Source organism: Pelobates fuscus, chromosome 10, assembly GCF_036172605.1.
Source record: "Pelobates fuscus isolate aPelFus1 chromosome 10, aPelFus1.pri, whole genome shotgun sequence".
Taxonomy (NCBI): domain Eukaryota; kingdom Metazoa; phylum Chordata; class Amphibia; order Anura; family Pelobatidae; genus Pelobates; species Pelobates fuscus.
Window position 1 is genome coordinate 105257954 of NC_086326.1, and position 22371 is coordinate 105280324.

General features: G+C 39.3%; 1 protein-coding gene across 2 annotated transcripts in view; it reads left to right on the plus strand.

The window, feature by feature from the left end:
• The window catches only part of ANTXRL (ANTXR like), an 83631-nt gene that overhangs the window by 37719 nt on the left and 23541 nt on the right, over window positions 1-22371 (plus strand). For both annotated transcript variants that reach the window (XR_010085675.1, XM_063434779.1), the window contains exons 10-14: window positions 13287-13385; window positions 14258-14327; window positions 15369-15447; window positions 16673-16768; window positions 17307-17345. Coding sequence is in view for 1 of the 2 variants with exons in the window: in XM_063434779.1 (XP_063290849.1) it covers window positions 13287-13385; window positions 14258-14327; window positions 15369-15447; window positions 16673-16768; window positions 17307-17345 (383 nt within the window). In the remaining variant the exon portion in view is untranslated. The remainder of the gene's footprint in view (window positions 1-13286; window positions 13386-14257; window positions 14328-15368; window positions 15448-16672; window positions 16769-17306; window positions 17346-22371) is intronic.

The following is a 22371-nucleotide window of genomic DNA, read 5'->3' on the forward strand; positions in this document are numbered from 1 at the left end:
TTTACAATTAAAGGGACACTATAGTCACCCAGACCACTTCAGCTCAATGAAGTGGTCTGGGTGCCAGGTCCCTCTAGGGTTAACCCTGCCTGCTGTAAACATAGCAGTTTCTCTAAAACTGCTATATTTACATTTGGGGTTAAGCCAGCCTCTAGTGGCTGTCTTCCGGACAGCCACTAGAGGCGCATTTGCGACGCTGGAGGCATATTATGCCTCCATCACGCAGACCATCCATAGGAAAGCATTTTTCAATGCTTTCCTATGGACACTTTGAATGCGCCCGCGGCACTGCCGTGCATGCGCATTCTGCTCCGTGGATGTCAGACGGGGGAGCTGATGTCGGCGGGGGAGGAGAGGTAAGGGAGCCCGGCGGTGGAAGAAGCTGAGTAACTGAACAGGTTTTAACCCCTTCAGCACCACGGGAGGGGAACCCTAATGGTGGGGGCACCCTCAGGGTACTATAGTGTCAGGAAAACCGATTTGTTTTCCTGACACTATAGTGATCCTTTAAGTGTTTTTGTACAGCCCATAAAAATTATAATTTATCAGATTCAAACATCTGTTTCCTTTAACTGTACTACTAATCCCTCTGGCCCAATCAATGTTTGGATAATTAAACAAATAAACCAGTTGTGAAGCCTTAGTAATTTAAGATAGAAGAATGTTTTTGGGCTTGTAGCATATTCGTGCTCTTAATGGATATCCCCTGTTTCCTCCTGTGCATATTTCTACACATAAGGCTTCCAAATCCTCACCAGTATCCTCACATACAATTTCTTTAACACATGGGTTCCAAGCAGGTTTAATATTAAGACATAACCTGTCCCTTTTCTAGTTTTTATATCCCTTCTAGATAATGTATATTCATTTAAATTAATAGCCCAATCAAGTGTTTAATTCCCCCAAGTCTCCAAATTATGGCATACTGCTCCTTGTATGCCAATATCTCAAGCTCCCCCATATTCCCCCACGTCTCAGTAATCCAAATTATGGCATACTGCTCCTTATATGCCAATATCTCAATTTCCCCCATATTCCTACACATTATCACATTAGCAAGCAGACATTTCAAGTTGCCATTTGTTTCTTGAGCTGTGTTTGAACAACATGTAATTATCTGTAATTTTAGCTCTTCGTGTCTCTATTGAAGTTCATTGCAGGGCCAAACATACTGCTGACAGCAACTAGAGGCACTGTTGTTGTGAGAACTGAGTCAGGCTTGATTCTCACACCTCACCGCCTCTGAATGCGTCTCAATGAGAGCATTTCATAGGAGAATCACGATGTTCGCCACACATGATTGTTGTCACCTATGCTTCTGAGAAGCATTGGATTGGATGAAAGAAGCAATGCCTGCGGGAAACCTGCTCGCTGTTTAGCCCCTGCAAATGTAAACATGTTTTCATGTATGTACGTAGCGGGGAATGTGGTGCGACTAAAAGAAAGAGACTACCCACTTATCCCACCAATAACGACAGACAATGCATATTGGATGAAACAGGCCACAGCATTTATTAAAACTTACAACTGTAGCCCAGCTACCCGGCGCCATCTACAGGGGAACCCACCTTGTAACTCATGAGCAGCCTTCGGACGGAAGAAACATTGAAGCTTAACACGGCGGGAAACGGCACCGGGGCCCTCAGACAGCAGCGCTCACGACCCCAAGCCTCAGAGTAGAGCCCGCCGATGCACCCGTCCAACGGCACAAACAACTCTATACCAGCACAGAGGAAACCCTCACGACACTCACAAAGCTTGCTGTGACACTGACCAGTCTCACGACCCACACTCCTGGGGCGCACGGGATCAGTACCCAGCAGCAACACCGGCACACCTGATGGCACCGGCCTCACGCAGGGGCATCGGCTGAATAAGCTTACTTGGACTATCCAAACAGCCCCAAGCATAGCATACAAGGACACAACGCCCATACCTAATCCATGCTGAACTGTAAAGCTGCCGTAATATGCTGAGACTTGGGAGAATGCTAGCTGACGTTATACCACCAGACCCAGTGGTTTCTGTAAACCTTGCAATCTTACCACCAGTTCCAAGTTCCTGCGGACTCCCTCTTTCTTACCTACAGAGAACTGAGGTTTTTCCTACCACAAAACATATATAGAGCGCATTTAAGCTTTGTTTATATCATGTTTGTATATACTTTTGCTCATCATTCCCACCAATAACAAGACAGGAGGTAACCCTTTGACAAGCGACATTAACCCATAATCTGTGCGCTCGTTTGTCTCCTTTCGCAAAATCCAGCCTATAACCTTTGGCACACACTAATATAGTATACCACTGAATGGCACTCACTGTCAGTTAATCGGTTAAATAAGCTGGTTAATATTCTAGAAACTAGCGAATACTTATGCTAATACTTAACGTGTGAGAATCTTGCATTAAGCGTAGCTAGTTCATAACTAAATTGTAGACCTAATCTCCAGTTACTTCATGTTATTCCATGTGTGTATATATTACTTGCTCAGTTGACGACAATATGCCGTCGGTTTAATACCATACTTACGAGCAATCGCGATCATACTCTCAGTCAGTTAGGCAAAGTTAAAATGGCTTTATTATTATTAATTGCTACTGTACAGGTTGGAATCATAGCTTGTAGTATGAATAAAGCACTGTGACCCACCTCAATAGACAGGCTTAGCTAGCCAGCACACAGAATGTCTATAAACCTAGATGTGTTAATAGCCTGTGTTTTTCTATCCTTAAAAACAAAAAATTGTGCGGTTAAGTTATGCCATGACTATGTATGCCAATGAAACGCCTGTAAACGCTGTCGTGACGCTACAGGTATCTCTGTTGTAAAATCTAATGCACAAGAAAAATAAAGAATAAAAAAAAAAAAAAAAAAAATTACAACTGTAGGACACATCAGAACATTATTCCTTTAATTCAAATATAAATAAACACATAAATATATATACATACCATAATTAACATATAAATTAACACTTACTGCCCTACAGCTTTCAACTTAAATAACCGTCCTTGCCAACGAACTTAACCAGGTGCCTATGCACCAAAAACTTTACCCACTGGTGTCTCGCCTCCCCCCTCGTCCAAACCAAATTCCCATCATCTTAAATGCTCTAACCACCAGCCGGCTTTTAGCTCGGTGGGCACGTCCAATTCGGTAACTTGAAAGTTTACCTTACAGAATCTCCTGACATTCCATCTGCTCTCCAAACCTGTTGGCAAGGACACGCTCCCCGCTAGCTGTGACAAAACAAAAAACATAAATTAGGGTGGGTGGGAGAAAAGTTGTTTGCTGGCCAGAATCCAAACAGGCACTGAGGTAAGATGATCCCTGCCCCACTACAAACACATAACCACTCCCCTAAACACATACAGCCAATCACTAGCACCATCCCCACACTCATACATGTGCCTTTGTACGTTTAGCTGTGCTGACTCCCCAGGGCCTAATCTGGAATGCCTTAATAAACTATTAGTACAGGGGGCAACTTGGTCCAAAATTTAGACAGATATTAAGGAAGTAAAATTCCTTATCATCTCGGCAGCAGCAGAGGGGGCTGACTTTTAATACTAGGAAGTCTCTGTTGTGTTTTTAATCAAAAACCATAGCACTTTTGTATAGAAACTAATTAATCAAAGAGGAACTGTAAATCCAATAGCTAGCTAAAGTTTTGTTAAGCATAAATCATCTGCCAATGCAATGCTATTATTGTTTCCTTTTATTTTCTTCTTTCAGAATCGGTTCTTCTTTTATTCATTTCTGACCTATTTATTTTTAAAACATATGACAAAGTAAGGACTACTTTTTTTATTATTTATTGTTCCTACTCTTGACAATCTTGACAAAGGGTGGAGCTTAAGGCATAAGGCAAACTATACTTCCCTTGTCAAGATAGCAGAACTTGTTGCCTTAAGTTGTTCCATCCTTTATCAAGATTGTCATGCATAGAAAAATAATACATAAGACATAAGTAGCCCCTACTTTGTCTTATGTTTTACAAAATAAATGGATCAGAAATTAATAAAAGAAGAACAGATTCTGAAAGAAGAAGAGAAAAGGAAACAATAAGAGAAAGGTAAGTTTGAGGTGAGAGTCACTTTAAGATGCATGCTTGGAGCATCATGGGAAAATTATGTCATTACCCAGAATTACTGCAGTTAGTGTGTTTAATTCTTACCTCAGCTGCACACCTCACCCCAGTAAATGCTGTAATTGCACTAACTGGGATGGAGTTGAAAATATGTGACCAAAGGTTCCTCTTTCTTACATGCAACACAGATTATGGTTTTATTGCGGGGGGAATTGTGATTAGATCATTCTCAAACATTCTGATATTCTCAAAAAGAGGAACAAAGTAGAGTGTGAGATATTTTTATTTATTTTTGTCAATCAGGTTTTTTATAGAGATGGTTGCAAATGACTTATGATATATAAAACCAGCAGAGAGGGTACATTTAACAGGCGGTAAAGACCTAGCTGGTCGAGGTAAACATCTTTTTTTATAATTAAGTCGAGTAGACAGTTGCTTAAGTACACTACTAAATGAAAACAATAGAAAAAAAGTATGCAAGATTAATGAATGTGTGGATTCACAGTATCTAAATACTGATTGGTTATGTTGGCCACTCAACAAAAGGCGGATAATCCCAGTTATAGTGGCCCAGTGTAGGCATACATGACTAGAGTAAACTAAAGCTAAATTTGAAACTGTAAGGCACATGCACTTGTCGAACATCAAATTGTGGCAAAATTCAGCCACTAGCTAATCAAACCGGCCCAGTACAAGAACATTTTGGGGAATGCAATCCCAGAAGCAGTCCATTACCCTATACCAACCCTTAAAGGATCACTATAGGGTCAGGAACACAAACATGTATTCCTGACCCTATAGTGTTAAAACCACCATCTAGCCCCCCTGGGCCCCTCATGCCTCCATAAATATAGCGACATCTTACTGTATTCAAGCCAGAAGCTGTAGATCCGCATGCTGTTTGCCTAAAAAAAAAAAAAAAGCAGTCTGCTGACATCATCAGAAGTGGTAGCCTGATCCAGTCAAAGTGCTTCCCCATAGGATTGGCTAAGACTGACAAAGAGGCAGATCAGGGGCAGAGCCAGCATGATTCAAACACAGCCCTGGCCAATCAGCATCTCCTCGTAGAGATGAATTAATTCAATGAATCTCTATGACGAAGGTTCAGTGTCTGCATGCAGAGGGAGGAGATACTGAATGTTTGGATGCATTTTAGGCAGCCATGACCCAGGAAGGATCTCTAGCAGCCATCTAAGAAGTGACTAGCTGAGGCATCACTAGGCTGTAATGTAAACACTGCATTTCCTCTGAAAAGACAGTGTGTACAGCAAAAATCCTGAAGGTAATGATTCTACACACCAGAACAAATTCAATAAGCTGTAGTTGTTCTGGTGACTATAGTGTCCCTTTAAGGCTCGATCTAATAGCTCAGAGTGTGGGCTGTGCAGAAGCCTCAGCTTGATACTGCTTTGCCATGTGTCAGCCGCTATTATCCAATCGCCATCTCTCCTGGTATCGATTTCCAGGTTCCCCTTTAGTCGCAGCCAGAACTTATCACAGAACTGGTCAAATTGAGCTAACAGATCGTTACAAGATTGTTGCAGATCATTGTGATCGGCCGTCGCAAAGCAGGCAACCGCCATCTCAGGTAAGAAGAGTTCCAGGAATTGGTTGTGTCTGTGCCCGACCACCGGAGCCCAGGAGAATAAAGCCAGGTAAGGATTATTGCTGTGGTGGACTTTGATAACCCCCACCCAGAGGCAGTGTCACATGCCTCGCGCCAGTTACTAGGCCGCAACACAGACCAGCCACTATGGGTAGCAACGATGTCCCAACTCCAGCTCCCACAAGAGCCTTAAAGAGCAGGGTGAGTACAAACCTTGTCAGCCTGGCCAGGATTTTTAGTTACACCGGTGATTTTTAGCCGGTGCTAGGATTTTTAGTTACACAGGCGAAGATGCATTTTGGCGCCCCCAACCCTCATTAAAAAAAAAAAATGCATCTTCACCTGTGTGTCTTTCCTCCCAAGCCACAGGCATCATTTTTCAGTCACACGGTCAAAGTCATACAGGTACACTGTCATACAAAGACAGCAATAATCATACAGAGACATACAGGCACATACAGTCAGAGACATACAAGCAGAGACATACATGCATACAGAGACATGCAGGCATATAAAGACATACATGCATACAGAGGCATACCGTCATACAGACACATACATACAGACAGGCATACAGAAACATACATACAAAGACATTCAGGCACATACATACAGACATACAGGCATAAAGAAACATACATACAGAGACATACAGGCATGCAGACACATACATACATACAGGCATACAAAGACATACACACATACAGATACATGCATGCATACAGAGACATAACGTCATACAGACACATTCATATAGACAGGCATACAGACACATACATACATACAGAGGCATACCGTCATACAGACACATACATACATACAGAGGCATACCATCATACAGACACATACATAAATACAGAAACAGGCATACAAAGACATACAGGCATACAGAGACACACAGACACACACATACGTACATACAGAGACATAAAGGCATACAGTTACATACATGCATACAGAGACATATATACAGACATTCAGAGACAAACATACATCCAGTTACATACATGCATACAGAGACATACAGAAACATACGTACAAGACATACAGGCATACGGACACATACATACATACCAAGGCATACCGTCATACAGATACATACATACAGACAGACAGGCATACAGAAAAATACATACTCACACACAAACTCACAGACACATACTCGAACACACACACACTGACAGACACACATACATGCGCACACACACACTGACATACTCACACACACCGACAGACACACTCACTCACACACAAACTCATAGACACACTTACACACACACTGACAGACACACATACTGACAGACACACACACACTCACTCACACACACACACTGACAGACACACACAAACTCACAGACACACATACACACTGACATACACACTCACACACACCGACAGACACACTCACTCACACACAAGCTCATAGACACACTGACAGACACACACACACTCACTCACACACATACACACTGACATACACACTCACACACAAACTCATAGACACACTTACACACACACACACTGACAGACACTCACACTCACATGCACACACACAGTAATTAATAAAGTAATTAATAATAAATTACATTTAAATGTCCCACCCAGCCTCCCTACCTGGAGTGCTGGTGTGGGTCTCTCATTGGTGGTCCAGTGAGGCTGCTGGGAGGCGTGCGGCTGAAGTTGATTAGGAGGCGGCGAGGGAGCTCTCTGATCTCTCTGACCGGCTCCCTCGCAGGCTGTTTTCTGATGCCGCGGGAGCCGGAATATGACGTCATATTCCGGCTCCAGCGGCATCAGCAAAAGGCGCGCAAGGGAGCCGGTCAGAGAGATCAGAGAGCTCCCTCGCCGCCTCCTAATCAACTTCAGCCGCACGCCTCCCAGCAGCTCCGGGGATCCAGGAGGTGACCAGGCAGGAGGGAGCACTTCCCTCCTGCCGGTCACTGGAATTTTGCGCCCCCAGAGCCGGTGCGCCCTAAGGCGGCCGCCTGTGCCGCCTTATGGACGCGCCGGCCCTGAGCCTGGCTAAGATTCGTGAAATAGGACTTAAAACTGTCTGTATACACGGAGTTCCGGGTAGATGCGACTGCTTTGTATGTTGGTAAAGCTCTGCTTCAAGTATGAGTATGAGATATTTTATACCTGATGTGGAGGTTATATTTCAAGGAAAACATTTTATTTACCCTGCATAGATGGGCATTCTTTCATTGTAAGGAAATGATTCTATGTGGCAGGACCGCAGTGGTTTTATTAGGGTTTTGTGACCTTGATTTAATATTTTTGGATACACTTTTCAAATGGTCACTCTTTTTGAAAAACTTTTGAAATTATTTATCTGCAAATATTCTAGCAGATTGTGATCTTTTGAAAGCTTATCCAAAAAATATTAAATCGAGCTATATGTTTGAAAGCATTGTTACTTGATTTATTACCGTTCAGAAACCATTCCAAAGAATAAAAAGTGGTAGATGGGCTATTATTTGGGTGTTGGTGCTGATCAACGTCCTCAAAGACGTGTTGTGGACACACTGAGGATGCATCGCTGTAGGCATGAACAATGGATAGAGAGAGTATACTATTTGTATGGGGGTAAAATTACTATATGTGTGAATGCACACTGCACTCAGGACAGTTAACCTGCAAATAAGAAGCACTAATTTGAAAATAACTATCAGGATTATTCATGAATGTATGTCAGGAAGTGACTTGTAAAAGTAACTGAAAACATATACAGGATTATTTACAAAAATGTGAGAATTGTCAGAACTTCACAGTGAATTCAATGTGTATTTCAAATTTAAGGCCAATATAGTTGAATTGGCAAAACAATCCAATGCTTCTAGTTTAGCTAGTCTAAAATTTACTTTAAAATGTCTCTTTAGTAAATAACCCTGATAGAAATGCATATTTGTCACACAAAAGAGAATTAAAAAAACCAAAACACAATCTAGCAACAATCTCTTAGACATACCAAAATGTATTATATATCTGCCTCTTCCTATGCATGTCCCTGACTCCTCTCCTATCCAGATTTCTGCCCCGCCCGGCCCAGTCCATGTCTTCACTTAGTGAGTATATAAGGTATAGTGGTGGCATGTATGTACAAGGTAGAGAGTAGGGACCCATGTACAGGTTATGGATGCATGTATCAGGTAGACTAGGGGAATGCGTGTAGAAAGTGAAGTCTAGGGATTCATTAGCCAAATGCTTTTATAAATGAAACTATTTGGTTGGATCCCTCATTTTTTTTTCTGATGAAAAGTGAAAATAAAAATAAAATAATACATACTGACCTTCACTCAAGGTTTTGTTTTGCCCCTTAAATTTTAAATCTGGCAAACCTAAGTACAATATTTTTGCAACCCATGCATTCCCACTCTAGTAAAAATTGCTGTTTATTTGATTATGGAGATTATTTGATTGGCCTTCTAAAGTCCTACCTGCAATTGTGACAAATGTAAAAGAGTGTCACTCTGGCCCAAAGAAAATCCTGCCCTTATCAATAAACCGTATAGATTTGTAGGCAATGAAGGCTTTAGGGGTGGAAAATAGATCATCAGGCATTTCCCATGTTGTTTCATATGCAGATATTTGCTGAATGCAAGTGTGTGTGTGAATGCCAGTCAAAAAAGTTGTAAGACCAAACATGATAAAACACTTAGGAAGTCCAACTTGGTCGTACATATTCAGAAAAATCATGTATTCCCAATTAAACATACCAATGAGAACATACAGGCATAATGTTTCAGACTTCATTCCGCATTTCTATAATACTAGATGACTGTTCTAAAACTGGATTTTGATCCAAAAGGACCAGCAACCAGCTTGTTTTGTTTTAAACTTTAATGCGTTGTGCATTACACTGAGTTTTGTTTGAAGTAGAAGTCTCCCTGTAAGCATATAGTTAGGTGCCAAATAATTTGTGGCGAGACTACGTGATAAACAACCTACAATTTGATGCAATCACAAAAATTACTGCGGTGTATCACCTGCATGTCACACGTTGGACCTTGAGAAGTCTACCATGTGCAAAGAATTTCCAATAAACTATCAATCTATTATCCACACATACTATCCTGCAGCACAGTGGATGGTCTAGAACTAAATAATATTCTGTTCACAGTAAGCGTAACAATACAAATAATCTAACATGATTTTCTTTACCTTTTGTATCTGTTAAGACTATGTTTGACTGTCAGTTACTTGTTGTTATGTATTCTCTTTGTGTAGCTGTAAAGTGCTGCTGAAAATATGTCTGCTTGTTAAACCTAATTCATGCTAAAGTAATTGCAAGTCCCATTGGAAACTTCTTAAATTCAGATCCATATGCAAATCTCTTTCTGAAGTGATATATTAACTTGCAGGTAAGGTTAGTTAGTGATATCACAAACAGCCAAAGCAGCGGCTCTAACCTTTAGCACCTAAATGGGTAATAGACGTAAACGGCGCTATGTGGACAGTGAAAGGGTTAATATGGGTTAGGGCACTGCAGAATGATCATCTGAAATGTGCTTCACCCATCATCTTTCTGCTTCACTGGCAGAACAACGTCACTAGCATGTGTTGAGACTCTCTCTTGCAGCATGACAGCCATAATGCTCCCATCACACGTCTCTTCCTAGAATGTGACTGGTCACCTTGGAAGTAGGGATGCGAAGAGGCAGCTCCGCTTCCTGCTGTTGTGTTGGTGATGAATTAATTAAAAAGTTGCCTACGGCACAGCCAAGCATCAAGTCAGCCTCAGACCTCAACCCCCCTCAGTGACAGCACTGCCCAGACTTAATCCAAAGCTGACCTTTTCCAGCCACCCCATTGCTGTCTTGTCACAATCAACAAGGGTTAATGTGACAGTGAGCAAGGAAGAAAAGGATGCAGTCACTGTGAGAAATCAGATTAGCTTTTTGGTGATGGGGTGAAAGCAGGAGGACCAATGGGTTGGGACATGAGATCCAAAATATGTCTTAAAGTGGGTTAGCCAAATTGGAGATGTAAAGAGCTGAATGCTGCTGGATTTTATTTAATATAAACGGACCAGCTGTCAGTCTGTTATCTTGGACCTTCATGTATGTGTGGTTAATCCTTAGACAGAGCAAGATTTATATAATATAAGTGGCTTCTTCAAAACAGATAATCAAGACGAGTAACAACAGCTCTACACTTATATCTAATTTATAGTTACTGTATATTGACAGCTAAGCAGACAGTCAGCAGTGAGAATGACAGTAGACCATAAGTAGTTCCATAACACAAATCATAATAATCACTTTGTTGCACATGCTTACCATGTTGTGCGTTTGCATAGTTTTAGAAAAAAACATTTATGCCTGAGTATGGATTTTGGGTGTCATAGCTTGTAAGGGCAGGCTATGCCAATAATGGTTAATCTTGGCACCTCTGATGTTTGTAAGGTACATTTCATCCCTGCGGTACTCTGTCAGCCTTTGAGACAAGGTTGCCATTGTCAGCCATCATTGATCTATACACAGCACAGCCTTATGTCTCTAATAATACTTAAAATCTGCAAAATATATTCCTTTTAAAAATGCAGTGAATTTTGCTACATTGGTACATAAAATAAAAATTCTAGTTATGTGGGAGTCATTTTGGGCTGCATTATGAACCCAAGATGAATTGCTAAGGCCAACATTTTGCGCCACTTGTTTTAGGCACACATGGGCTCTAGGGCAAGAGCTTTGCAAGATTGTTCATAGCAAAATAAACACTCCATTTGTGTGAAGACTCATGTGGGCAAGGCATATGCATGCAGATAATGTGGGCACCATGACAAACTGTATGGCAGATATGTAAATTGTACTAATGAAATACTGGACTTAGTGAATGATAGAATGTAATCGGAACGAGAAAGAAACTGAAAAGTTTGCAAAAAAATGAATCAGGCCAAAATATATTAATTGCATTAAAGTTGTATTAGTGTCCAGAGTATCTGAATATTAAAAGATATGGGGGGAGTCTGCTGTTTTTTCTCTCTCCCGCCCTGTTAGTAGGATTAATGGAAAATTTTACTGTGGTTTTTGTATGTTGCTCAGTTGCATCATTCAGCATTAAAACAGTTACAGGAAACTAGTATCTGTGGGGAACATCCAATGCTCCTGGGGCCACTAACAAACGTATCATTTCATAAAATCATTGGAAGTTCAATAGTACATTTCTAAAAATCTATATTTTTGTTTGGGGATTTTATTTTCTAATTCCAAAACAATAGGTTAATATACCTGTGCCAGATGCAATGTACAGAAGGAGCATGGACTTTGCGAATCCTCTTCCCAAATCCAGTGCGTGATTTTCATATGTTTTGTGGTCATTTCATCATGAGAAAGGTATGGACCATATCCTGCTTTAGGCTCTGGCTCTTTCTCCTTGGAGCTGACGGTCCATTTTACTGTTTTGCCAGCTCGGCGTCTTTGTGAGAGCTTGAGGAAGTTGTGGTGAGATTAGAATTCCTGCTGGGAGTATGTGGTGTTTGTAAATAGACCATACGTTACCTCCTACCATTCCGGAATCATGTCAGGTTTCACAGCCACATCTGGATGATATGAAGGGAACCAGTGAATAGAACCTGGGATCTGTGACTCTCAAATATGTATTGATTGCTTTTAATATTTTCAGTGAATAGAACCTGGGATCTGTGACTCTCAATTATGTATTGATTGCTTTTAATATTTTCAGTGAATAGAACCTGGGATCTGTGACTCTCAAATATGTACTGATTGCTTTTAATATTTTATAAACAGAACATGTGGCTCTTGTTTTTCCTCGTTATTATACATTTAACCCCTTAAGGACACATGACATGTGTGACACGTCATGATTCCCTTTTATTCCAGAAGTTTGGTCCTTAAGGGGTTAACATATAGTGTGTAGACCATTTAATGCACTCATGCCAGGTTTGCTTAAATTAAAACTTTCATCATGGTTGTTACTTCTGGCCAAAACGATAAGTCTTTAGAAAAACACCTTGCTGAAATTTTGGGAATACCTTGAAGGCAATGGTTGTTGTCATTATTATAGTGGGGCAATCACAAAAGGCAACAAGGAACAATAATACCTTAAAGGGGATCTGTCATTTCCCAGGATGTTTAATTTTCATGGATAAATGTGCTTTTGTGAATAGTGGGGAAAAAAAATGAAATGTAGCAATCCATCACTTTTTATACTGCATCTGGACTTCTCCATCTTAGATCCCTCTTAATCATTGTTATACGCTCTGGTCATTTGCATTGGACAGACAGAGTAGAGAAAGCATACGGAGAACAGGAGAAATGAAACAATATTTCTGTTTCTTCTACTCTTTTGCAGTGTATTTCCTGGCTATTTTGCGCTGAACTGGCTTGTGATGTCACTTTATAAATGTTTAATATAAATTTTAATAAAGATGGAGTATTACGTGGAATAAAGTTACACAAGTGTTTTTTAGTGTTTTAATCAGTGTGTGATTAAAATGGTGATTAGAATGCTTAATGTCCACTTTACCACGAATCCTACACTGTAGGGTGTGTATTTTTTATATGCATGCCGATCTAAGGAAAATTCTGGTGATTTAATACATTTTACCATTAATTTACTGTTTCCAGAGTCATTTCAAGTGGTGGTGAGAGGAAACGGATTCTATCATGCCCGGAATATTGATCAAGTACTTTGCAGCTTTAAGGTCAATGACAGCATCACGATAAGTAAGCCCTTAACCTGACAGTGTTTATTGAACTCACAATTGCTTTATTAATGGAATGCCATGTTTTACATGTATAGTGTACTGTTCTCATTTCCCTCGCAGAGCTGGTTTCCACCTTGCAGCATCCCCCTCTTTGTCTGAGATCATCAACGAGGGAGAGCATTGGGAGGCTAGTGCGCATATTGAATTGGTTGAATTTTACTAGAATACAGTTGATCTAGTGTCCGTATAACAGCCACTATTGTTGTTTAAACCTGCAATTAAAACATTGCCTATAGAGTCACTTTAATGTCCTACTAGAGCCTACAGGAACCTCCTATGTGTAAATAAAATAAATTTGACAGAGCAGGAGCTAAAAACTTCTAAAGTAAGTAAGATCTGAAACCATTTCTTACCATGAAAGCTGTGCCAGTCACAGCTAGAGGACGTGTGGCTAGGGCTGCATAAGAAAAACTGTGATTTTACTCCTAAATGGCAGAGAACTTAGCAGCGAGTTTGTAGGGGCATACTGTTTACTCTAACGCTTTATTAAGTTACATTTTTTTTTGGTGCCTACAGTATGCCTTAAGGAACTGCACTCGCTGAAGAATTTGTGGATTTTTCCCTATAGTGTCTCACAGGCAGGAACGCCATACATTTCCACTAACTCAGTAACAGAAAAAAGGAACACAGAGTAGGCAACGGTTTGGCTCTGCTACAGACACTTTATCAAGCCATATCTTTATAAAACCACTGCTTGATAAGGGCTCAATAGCAGAGCCAAAACGTTGCCCACTCTATTTTCCAAGAAAAGTCTGGTTTGGAGTATGCTTGAGTGCCCAAAGCTTTTATTCTGTTTTTGCTAGAATGACTGTCATTATATTTCTTCTACAGCTGAGAAGCCAACGGACATACAGGATACATATCTGCTGTGTCCGGCTCCTGTCATTGAAGAAGTTGGACAGTAAGTACGGATGACATAGTAGTTCTGGCGTGTGTGTGTGTGTGTGTGTGTCAAGGGTTTTCCAAGTGTTGAATCCAAACATAAGCAACTGCTCAAACATCCCACATATACCTCAAAAGACAAAACAACCTGTGCAGAAACGTTAGGCAAAGAGTTACAGAGTCTTGGAGTCTTAAGGCAATGAGGGATTTTTTTTATTAGGCAATTAACTTTCCATATCACTGGGTAACACGTTAAGTATAACCTTGACTACCCAGATTATTGCCCTCCCTTGAGGGATGCCTAAAGAACAAAATGGAATTACAGCAGTCTATATGCAGTACTAGAACTCCACTAAACATATTTAATAGCATTAACACAGAATATACCCAGAACGAGACTAAAATCGTTATTTTTTTCATCTTGTCTCCGAATTCCTTTTAATTTTGAATCTATTTTTTCTCTATACAATGATCTCCTGCACCAAATGTGCCCATGTTGCTCAAATGTACTTACTGTAAACTGTAGCGAATGCTGTGCTAGGTACTTTCTTATTTTATATATAATTTACATCTATGGTTTGAGATACGTGTGATCTTTTTTTAATATATATGCTGGGGCTTGCGTCCTCTGCTGTGAAGTATGCAGTGTCCCTGTTTTTCTTAAAGTTGTTCAGTGTAAACTGAGTCTCACCATCCTCCACTAACTGCACGAATTGCTTGGGGGCAAGGACCCTCAGGTGGCAGTAAGCCCACAGAGAATAAAACTGCACACATTTGCAGTGACACACGTCCGTTTTACTACTCACTCGCAACACAAATATTTGAACTTTTCCTTCTATTAAAGGAGCAGACATTAAAATAACATTAAGATTAGAATAAAGAGGATGTTTGTGATTCAGAAACACAGAGGGGATTTGTGTGTTTAGGAAATGAATGTGGGCTTACTACATGCCTAAAGGCATACGGTGTGGCGGAAGAGTTTAAAGAGATGAATACTGATCTTATTTTCTGTTTCCTGCCATACACTTCATCACTGTTTCTGTTGTATTGTCTTTACCAGAGTGGTGTACCTGCAGGTCAGCATGAATATGGGTCTCACCTTCATCTCCAGCTCCGTGGGCATCACCAGCACACACTGTGTAAGTATATGTACAGACTAGCTGTGATGATAGTAAAGATACAGTCTATACAGTTTTTAAGGCACAAGACAGTGCTAATATTTGTCCAAATTTCAGATTGCCATCTTTGTAAGACATATGTTGGCATTGCCTGCATTTCAAATTGTAAAATCAAAAACTGTTTCTTTCTTGAAAACATCCCCCTTTGTTTGCGCAGTACTGTAAATTGTATAAAAATATTAGAATCACGTGTGTAGTTCTTTCAGCTATAAATTTGATTACAGATTTTTTTTTTTTCTGAGTCTTTACCCAATCTCTCTTATGGTTCTTATATAACCATGCCTTTGAAATATCGGATAGTGTTTTCCAAGGTCAAGAGTAAAAACAACAATATTAGAAGTGATAGATTAATTTAATAATTATTAGATGATGACCAACTGGAAATGCTATTTGTTTTGTAGACTGTGACGAATGTTCTGGAGTACAGTCACAGCCATGCCATAGTAATCATAGTATCTTAAGTACATGTGTAGAATATTCAGTTGACACATGTGTGTACTAAGAATTCAGTATCCATTGACTGTAATTATAAAATCTCGAGATACCAAAAAACAGGTATGAGCTGGGTTTAACTCAACTGCACCAATTGCGGAAAAGCTCTGTTTTGTTCCAGGTTAAAGATCATCTCAAAAGAGATACCTGGAAGAAATTGACAACTAGATTTTACATTGACCTTATCAGAAAACCTGGCTTGTTTAGCTGCCAAGTTGGTCCTGAGAAAATTTTAAGGATACTTAATGGGTACTACTTTTGTAATTTGAAGTGGTCATGGTGCCTGGAGACTGTATGTGCAGCCTTTCACAGTGAAACGCTGCACATACAAAGTTTAACCCTTTTCCAAGTTGTTACTCCACCTCCGGTATCGTCATTGCGGTCCTTATCCAGCCCAGAACAAGAGTTCAAACCTGGCTAATGTCAATGCTGTTCACAGAGTTGCATTTGTTGGCTGAGAGTGGTGAGCTTACACTCTCAGCCAGTGAATGGCTGGGGGGTTTGGCATCCACTGTACTGCAGCTCTGCAAATTTGTTTGCCCCATTACTGGGAGACTGGACTAGGGCATTCATCTTGGAGTGGCCCTTTATGTACATTGATACATTCATGCCAAAATGTTTAATGTTTCCTGCCAACCAAATCAGAAACAAATGTAAAGTACTGAATAACAGAAGTACTCTTCCTGTCACACAGCACACCGGTATCATCCTATTCATTGCTCTTCTGGTTCTATTCCTGCTTCTCCTTCTGGCTCTACTATGGTGGTTTTGGCCACTGTGCTGCACCGTGGTAAGTAACATGCTTTGGTACGCATAATATATAAATATATTCTGTATAACTTACCTGACAGTTGACATTTACCATAGTGAAATGACCTCACTAACATCGTATAATGTACTGAGCACTAATTATGCTATATCACTATTACTATGCTGATTATATTCTGTCTGCTGGAAACGTTAACTTATGAAAACACCATGATGATATACCTCCATCCAGGATTTATGTATTTACCTAATTTATTCCAATGAACATACTGACAAAACCTGGACTGTTGGTGGGCCATGAGGACTGATTTGGCAACCACTGTTGTAATATATCACCTGCTGTGTTACCATAACCCATGCTATTAAAACATGTCCTGCTGGCTCAACTGTTACACGCGTGTGTTACCTCTTGTAACACTGTAGTTTGTACCAGTAAGATAGTTCAGTTTATTAATGTACCTAATGCAGTAACCTGTGTTATATGCCTTCATATTTCTGGAACTGTTGGTGATGCATGCATTTTTGATTTGGTGTTCATGGTATTTATATTTGTCTTGTAGGTCATCAAGGAGCCTCCTCCCCCACCCCCTCCAGAGCCTGTGAGTATTCTGTATTTAGTTGTCCTCAGCAAAAAGTAAAGTACAAAAATCTATTAATACTATGACAATAAAACAAAGTAATACCTTAAGAGAAAAAGAGGAAAATAGCCATTCATTTTGACACCATGTTACTCTGTATTAGCAAATACCTTACGTAGGCCAATGTTTAATGATATTTGAAAGTGACTCACCAACCATTCTTCTAAAAAATCAGTCTTTAACTGTTTGTACCCGTAAGTGTTTGGCACTCAATCTAACAAACCAGTTCACAGTTTCTGTAAGTGGTCAAGCAGTGATAATTCTGTTGAATTAGATCGCTGAGATGGTGATTTATTGACTTTTATTCCTTCAAATTGTGTCAAAACATTACTGGGTGCTATGTCTGAGTTTGCAGCATTGATTTCTTAGAGTTACTTTCTGAAATTGTCCTTCAGATTCCTGGTTACCTTTGGACTGTTCTCGATTCTCGATTTAGGGAGCACTGAATAATATCCGCCTTTTTAACATGCTTCCTGTTTCATTCCACAATAGATGTGCCGAGCTACTTATTTATCGGTTTCATTTTTTGCATGGAAAGTGTTTAAAGGAATTTTTAGCACCAATAGGTAATGTACGCTAAGAGATGACACTGTGATCTATTCTTTAAAGAAGTTGATCAAGTAAATTATAATGTTATTTGGATGTCTACTCGACAGTTTTAAGTTAAATTTGTGAACACATGTGCTTTTTAAACATAGTAATTCAACTGTGGTTTCAAAGGATATTTTCCCCTATTGCCAGCAAAATTTACCTCATTTGACTTCTTGTGGATCAACAAAAACAGGAAATACGAAGCATTAAACTTGATGAGCTGAGATTTTTTATAAACCTCACCAACCATGTATACATGCCCTGTAAATTCCTGAACGCAATGTGGGTCCCTTTTTACTCAAACCACTGTTGTAATATTCTTTATTATTTCCTAGCAAAACACTGTGTATGCACAATGCAGATGATCATTTGAAAGCGTACTAATGATTTCTTACTTGTTTCTACTAAGGAATTGAAATTCTCTATAGTGATAAACTGTTTCTGCTAAAGGTGTACAGACCTAAAATGTTATGATACATACCAAAAAAGGCATGGTGGAAATAATATGTCCTGTTTAGAATGGAGAAGGGAGAGTGGGCAGATATAAAAACACATAATTAATGAAATTGTTTTTAAAAAAGGGAATGAAGCAAGTTAAAGGTTTAAGGTTCTTAATTATTATTATTATTATTGCCATTTATATAGCGCCAACAGATTCCGTAGCGTGAGGTGTGCCTCCCCTGGGGAGGTGCAAAGGTGTTAGTGGGGATGTCTGATGTTCCTCATTAACATTTTTATAATGGCTTTTTTAAGAATTGAGTTTAGATACAGTCGAATCGCGATATTTATATAAAAAAAATGGGGGAGGCATCTGTGTAATCGAATAATTGAAGTGTTCGGTAAAACAAAGACTGCTGTTATTGTGTGCGGTTGTGTTTAGTAAAATCAAGACTGTCTGTTTAGTTCAATCTTGTACCAAATCCCCGTGACGGAGATGAATCACAACACTTGCTTACAACAATCGCAAAAAACAGTAGAAGATCACTCAGATGATAACTCCGCACTCGGCGACAGTTATTGTTAGATTGCAACGTACAGTCTGAATGACTGCCGCAACTGATTTTTCTAAAACCGTTTAATTTTAATTATTACTAGCATCGTTAACAGAGTGCTTGACAGATTTTGCTTGGAATCTTGGAGCCAGCTAAAAAACTAAGGAGACCGTTTAAAAAAAAAAAAAAAAAAAAAAAAAAAAGCTTTATTTTTTTCAACGACAAAAGGCTTAAACTCTTTTACTGTGTTAACCTCTACCACTTCAGCTGGAAGGCTATTCCATGCATCCACTACCCTCTCAGTAAAGTAATACTTCCTGATATTATTTTTAAACCTTTTCCCCTCTAATTTAAGACAATGTCCTCAAATAAATATAGTCTCCTCCTTTACTGTGTTGATTCCCTTTATGTATTTAAATAATAATAGAAAAGTGTCACCATGATGTTTTTTTGTGTGCATGTCTTTCTTTTAAATGGTAGAAGTTAGAGTCAAAGGAGTGACCAACTACACAGGTCAAAATAGGCTTTCCACTACTCGTTGTTGTTTCCAGTTATCGGACATAATTCAGGGTTTTCCAATACCATCACATTACAATTCATCAGTAAAGTGTCCTTTATAGTAAAAAGTGCAGCTGCTTCATTAAAAAATGTTCTTAATTAAAAAATAAATAAAAAAAGTCAGACAAGTCATGGCATATTAACTCACATACTGTGTAAGTGTACAGACTTTTTTCCTATTCGCAATCAATGCAGTTGTATGTATTAACAGATACTGTATCAAGATCGTGAATTGTTTAACCACAAAGTCTGTACTCTAGCACTGGATCTTTCTGTTTTTATATTTACTTAAAAACAAAAGCTTAGGGCGTCTGCGGGAAGGGGAGCCACTGATTGGCTGAGAGTGGTCAGCCAGCGTTCTAAGCCAGTCTGTGGCTCTCCTTTCCCAAAGTGACTTGAGAAACGTTTGTGAACACTTTAACTCCTGAAGATGAGCCAGCGTGAGTGCTTCCTAGCACCATTACAACTTTATAACAACTAAGTTGTGCCTGGAGTATTCCTTAAGTCTGTTTTTAGTGTGCACATTTTACATCTTGATAAAATATTTGTGAATACATACGAAATGCGTTGATCGCGAACTGTGAGATAAAAGCTTGTCTATGCTTATATGTAAATTAATATGCCATTACTTGTCTGTCTTGAATGATTTTCATTTTGAGTGGGAAAATAAAGGAGTATTTTTAATGACGCAGCTGCACTTTTCACTATGTAGGACACTTATTGATGAACTATGTGTGAGTTTGACTAACTTATCTATAATTTCAATATTTATCAAAACATGTTATTTTGTGCTTGTTTATATTTAAGTTTATTTTCCAAGACTTTAACAGTTGCAAGCTACACCGTTTGCTACTATTTTGCTCTAATTTTTTTACAATTTTTGTTTGAAGGACTGTGTTGTTTCAGATAGGTTTAGCACTGGTGTTGTAGCTTTGTAGCTGGGATTTTACTATGTTGGCACTTTAGCCATTTAATTGATTGTAATGCTCAAGATGTGCATAATGCTATCTTGAAGGAAAACTGAAATGACAATGAAGATTAAAAAATTGGCAAAGAGTGGTATTATGTTACACCTAAACAATACAGAACTATATGAATAAAGAATATTACTGTGTTAGCTGTAGAAATACAGGAGGCAAGTAAAGATGATACCTTTTACATATATGGTAGTCAAGCTCTCTTCTCAACCTCGCAAGTGAGACAAATGCTTGGGAACAAGGCAAATGTCTTAAAATAACAGTTACACAATGCATTGTGTATAAACAGTATGTGCTATAAACAAAATAATAAAACGACCCTTTGATCATGTAACAGACAGGTGTAAAATATATTCTTTTTTGTAGCCAGTCTCTATATGTGTCGAAAGATCTTCACACTTTCACATGGAACCAGGATGTGTAATGTGTTATGATTGCAAATAATATCCGCTTGTGTCCAAATGTTTAAATTAAGAGAACTTTTCCACAATCTACAAAAATATATGGGAATTAAACTGATGTATAAGTTTAATAATATGCTGATTATTAAATTTTTTATCCCACCATAAAAGTGTGAGAGAGTTTTGGCACCTACAAAGATTGTAGGTTCTATAGCTTGAAGATGATCAAAGACTTTGTTTCTGGCCGTGTGTAATAAAAATCTCACACTATATATCCACTTGGCTGTCCAATAAAGATATTAATAAAGGAATCACATTTACTTGTTTCCAGTTTTCAGTTATAATTAAGGGAGGACTGGCAGCTTTTCCCCCTGGGGCAAGTACAGAAAAACAGCCTTTTTTGCATATGTCTTTGTGGACATGGTCCAAGTAATATATGGGGTTGAAAGATGCAGATTCACACAGGGTTAAAGGGCCACTGTAGACAGTGTCCATATTGCCCTTAGTGCTGCAATGTTAAATATTGCAGTTCCAGAGAGACTGTTTACATTGCAGCACTAAGTCAGTCTCTAGTGGCCACTAGAGGGCTTCCTGGATTGAAACGGGCCTTTGGTCCAGTATCTGACGCTGGACGTCCTCATGCACTAAATGAAGACCTCCAGCCTCAGATTTTCCCCATAGGAAAGTATTAATTCAATGCTTTCATATGGGGAGTTCTAATGCGCGTGCACCATTTGCCGTGCATGTGCATTAAAGCCCGCTTATCGCTGGACAGAGGAAGAGTCAGAGCTTCAACCTTCGGTGCTGGGGTCAGGTAAGTAAATAAAGGGTTTTTAACCCATTATTTACCGGGAGGACAGAGAGCTAAAGAAGGGGGGGGGGGGGTGGGAGCGATAGCGCCAGGAATACAGCTTTTTTTATTCCTGGCACTATATTCCTTTAATCACTGAGAATTGTAATTTAAAGTGAATTTAAATTAAAGCCAAAGTAGCTGAGATGGAAAATAATCTTCAAGTCAGCTATGCATCCAGTTTGGCTACTTTGTCCTTAATTAAATGCCACTTTAGTGAATAACACTGTTGGTGTTTTGAAGTGTGGCATTCTTAGGCATGTCTAAGAAACTGTACAAGATAGGAGATACAGACAAAAGGATCAGAGCTGATCAACCAAACCAAATAAAGTTTAGAATATTAGATAGGTAGGCAGCACACTTTAGGATGTAGGCCTAATCTTAGCCCCACACAATAAATACAATAGTAAAAAAGGATAAGGGGAAAGGTTGCGCCAAAACGATATTATTCTAATGTGTATAAGCAACACTAAAAACTATTGCAACAGGATATAGCAAATATATAAATAGAATGATAAAAATTAAAAAAACATTGGGTATTGTTTTAAAAATGTCCAGTGTAGAGAAATAAACTTGCCAGAAGAAACGGCTATGGTATTCTTTGATTCTCACATTTTC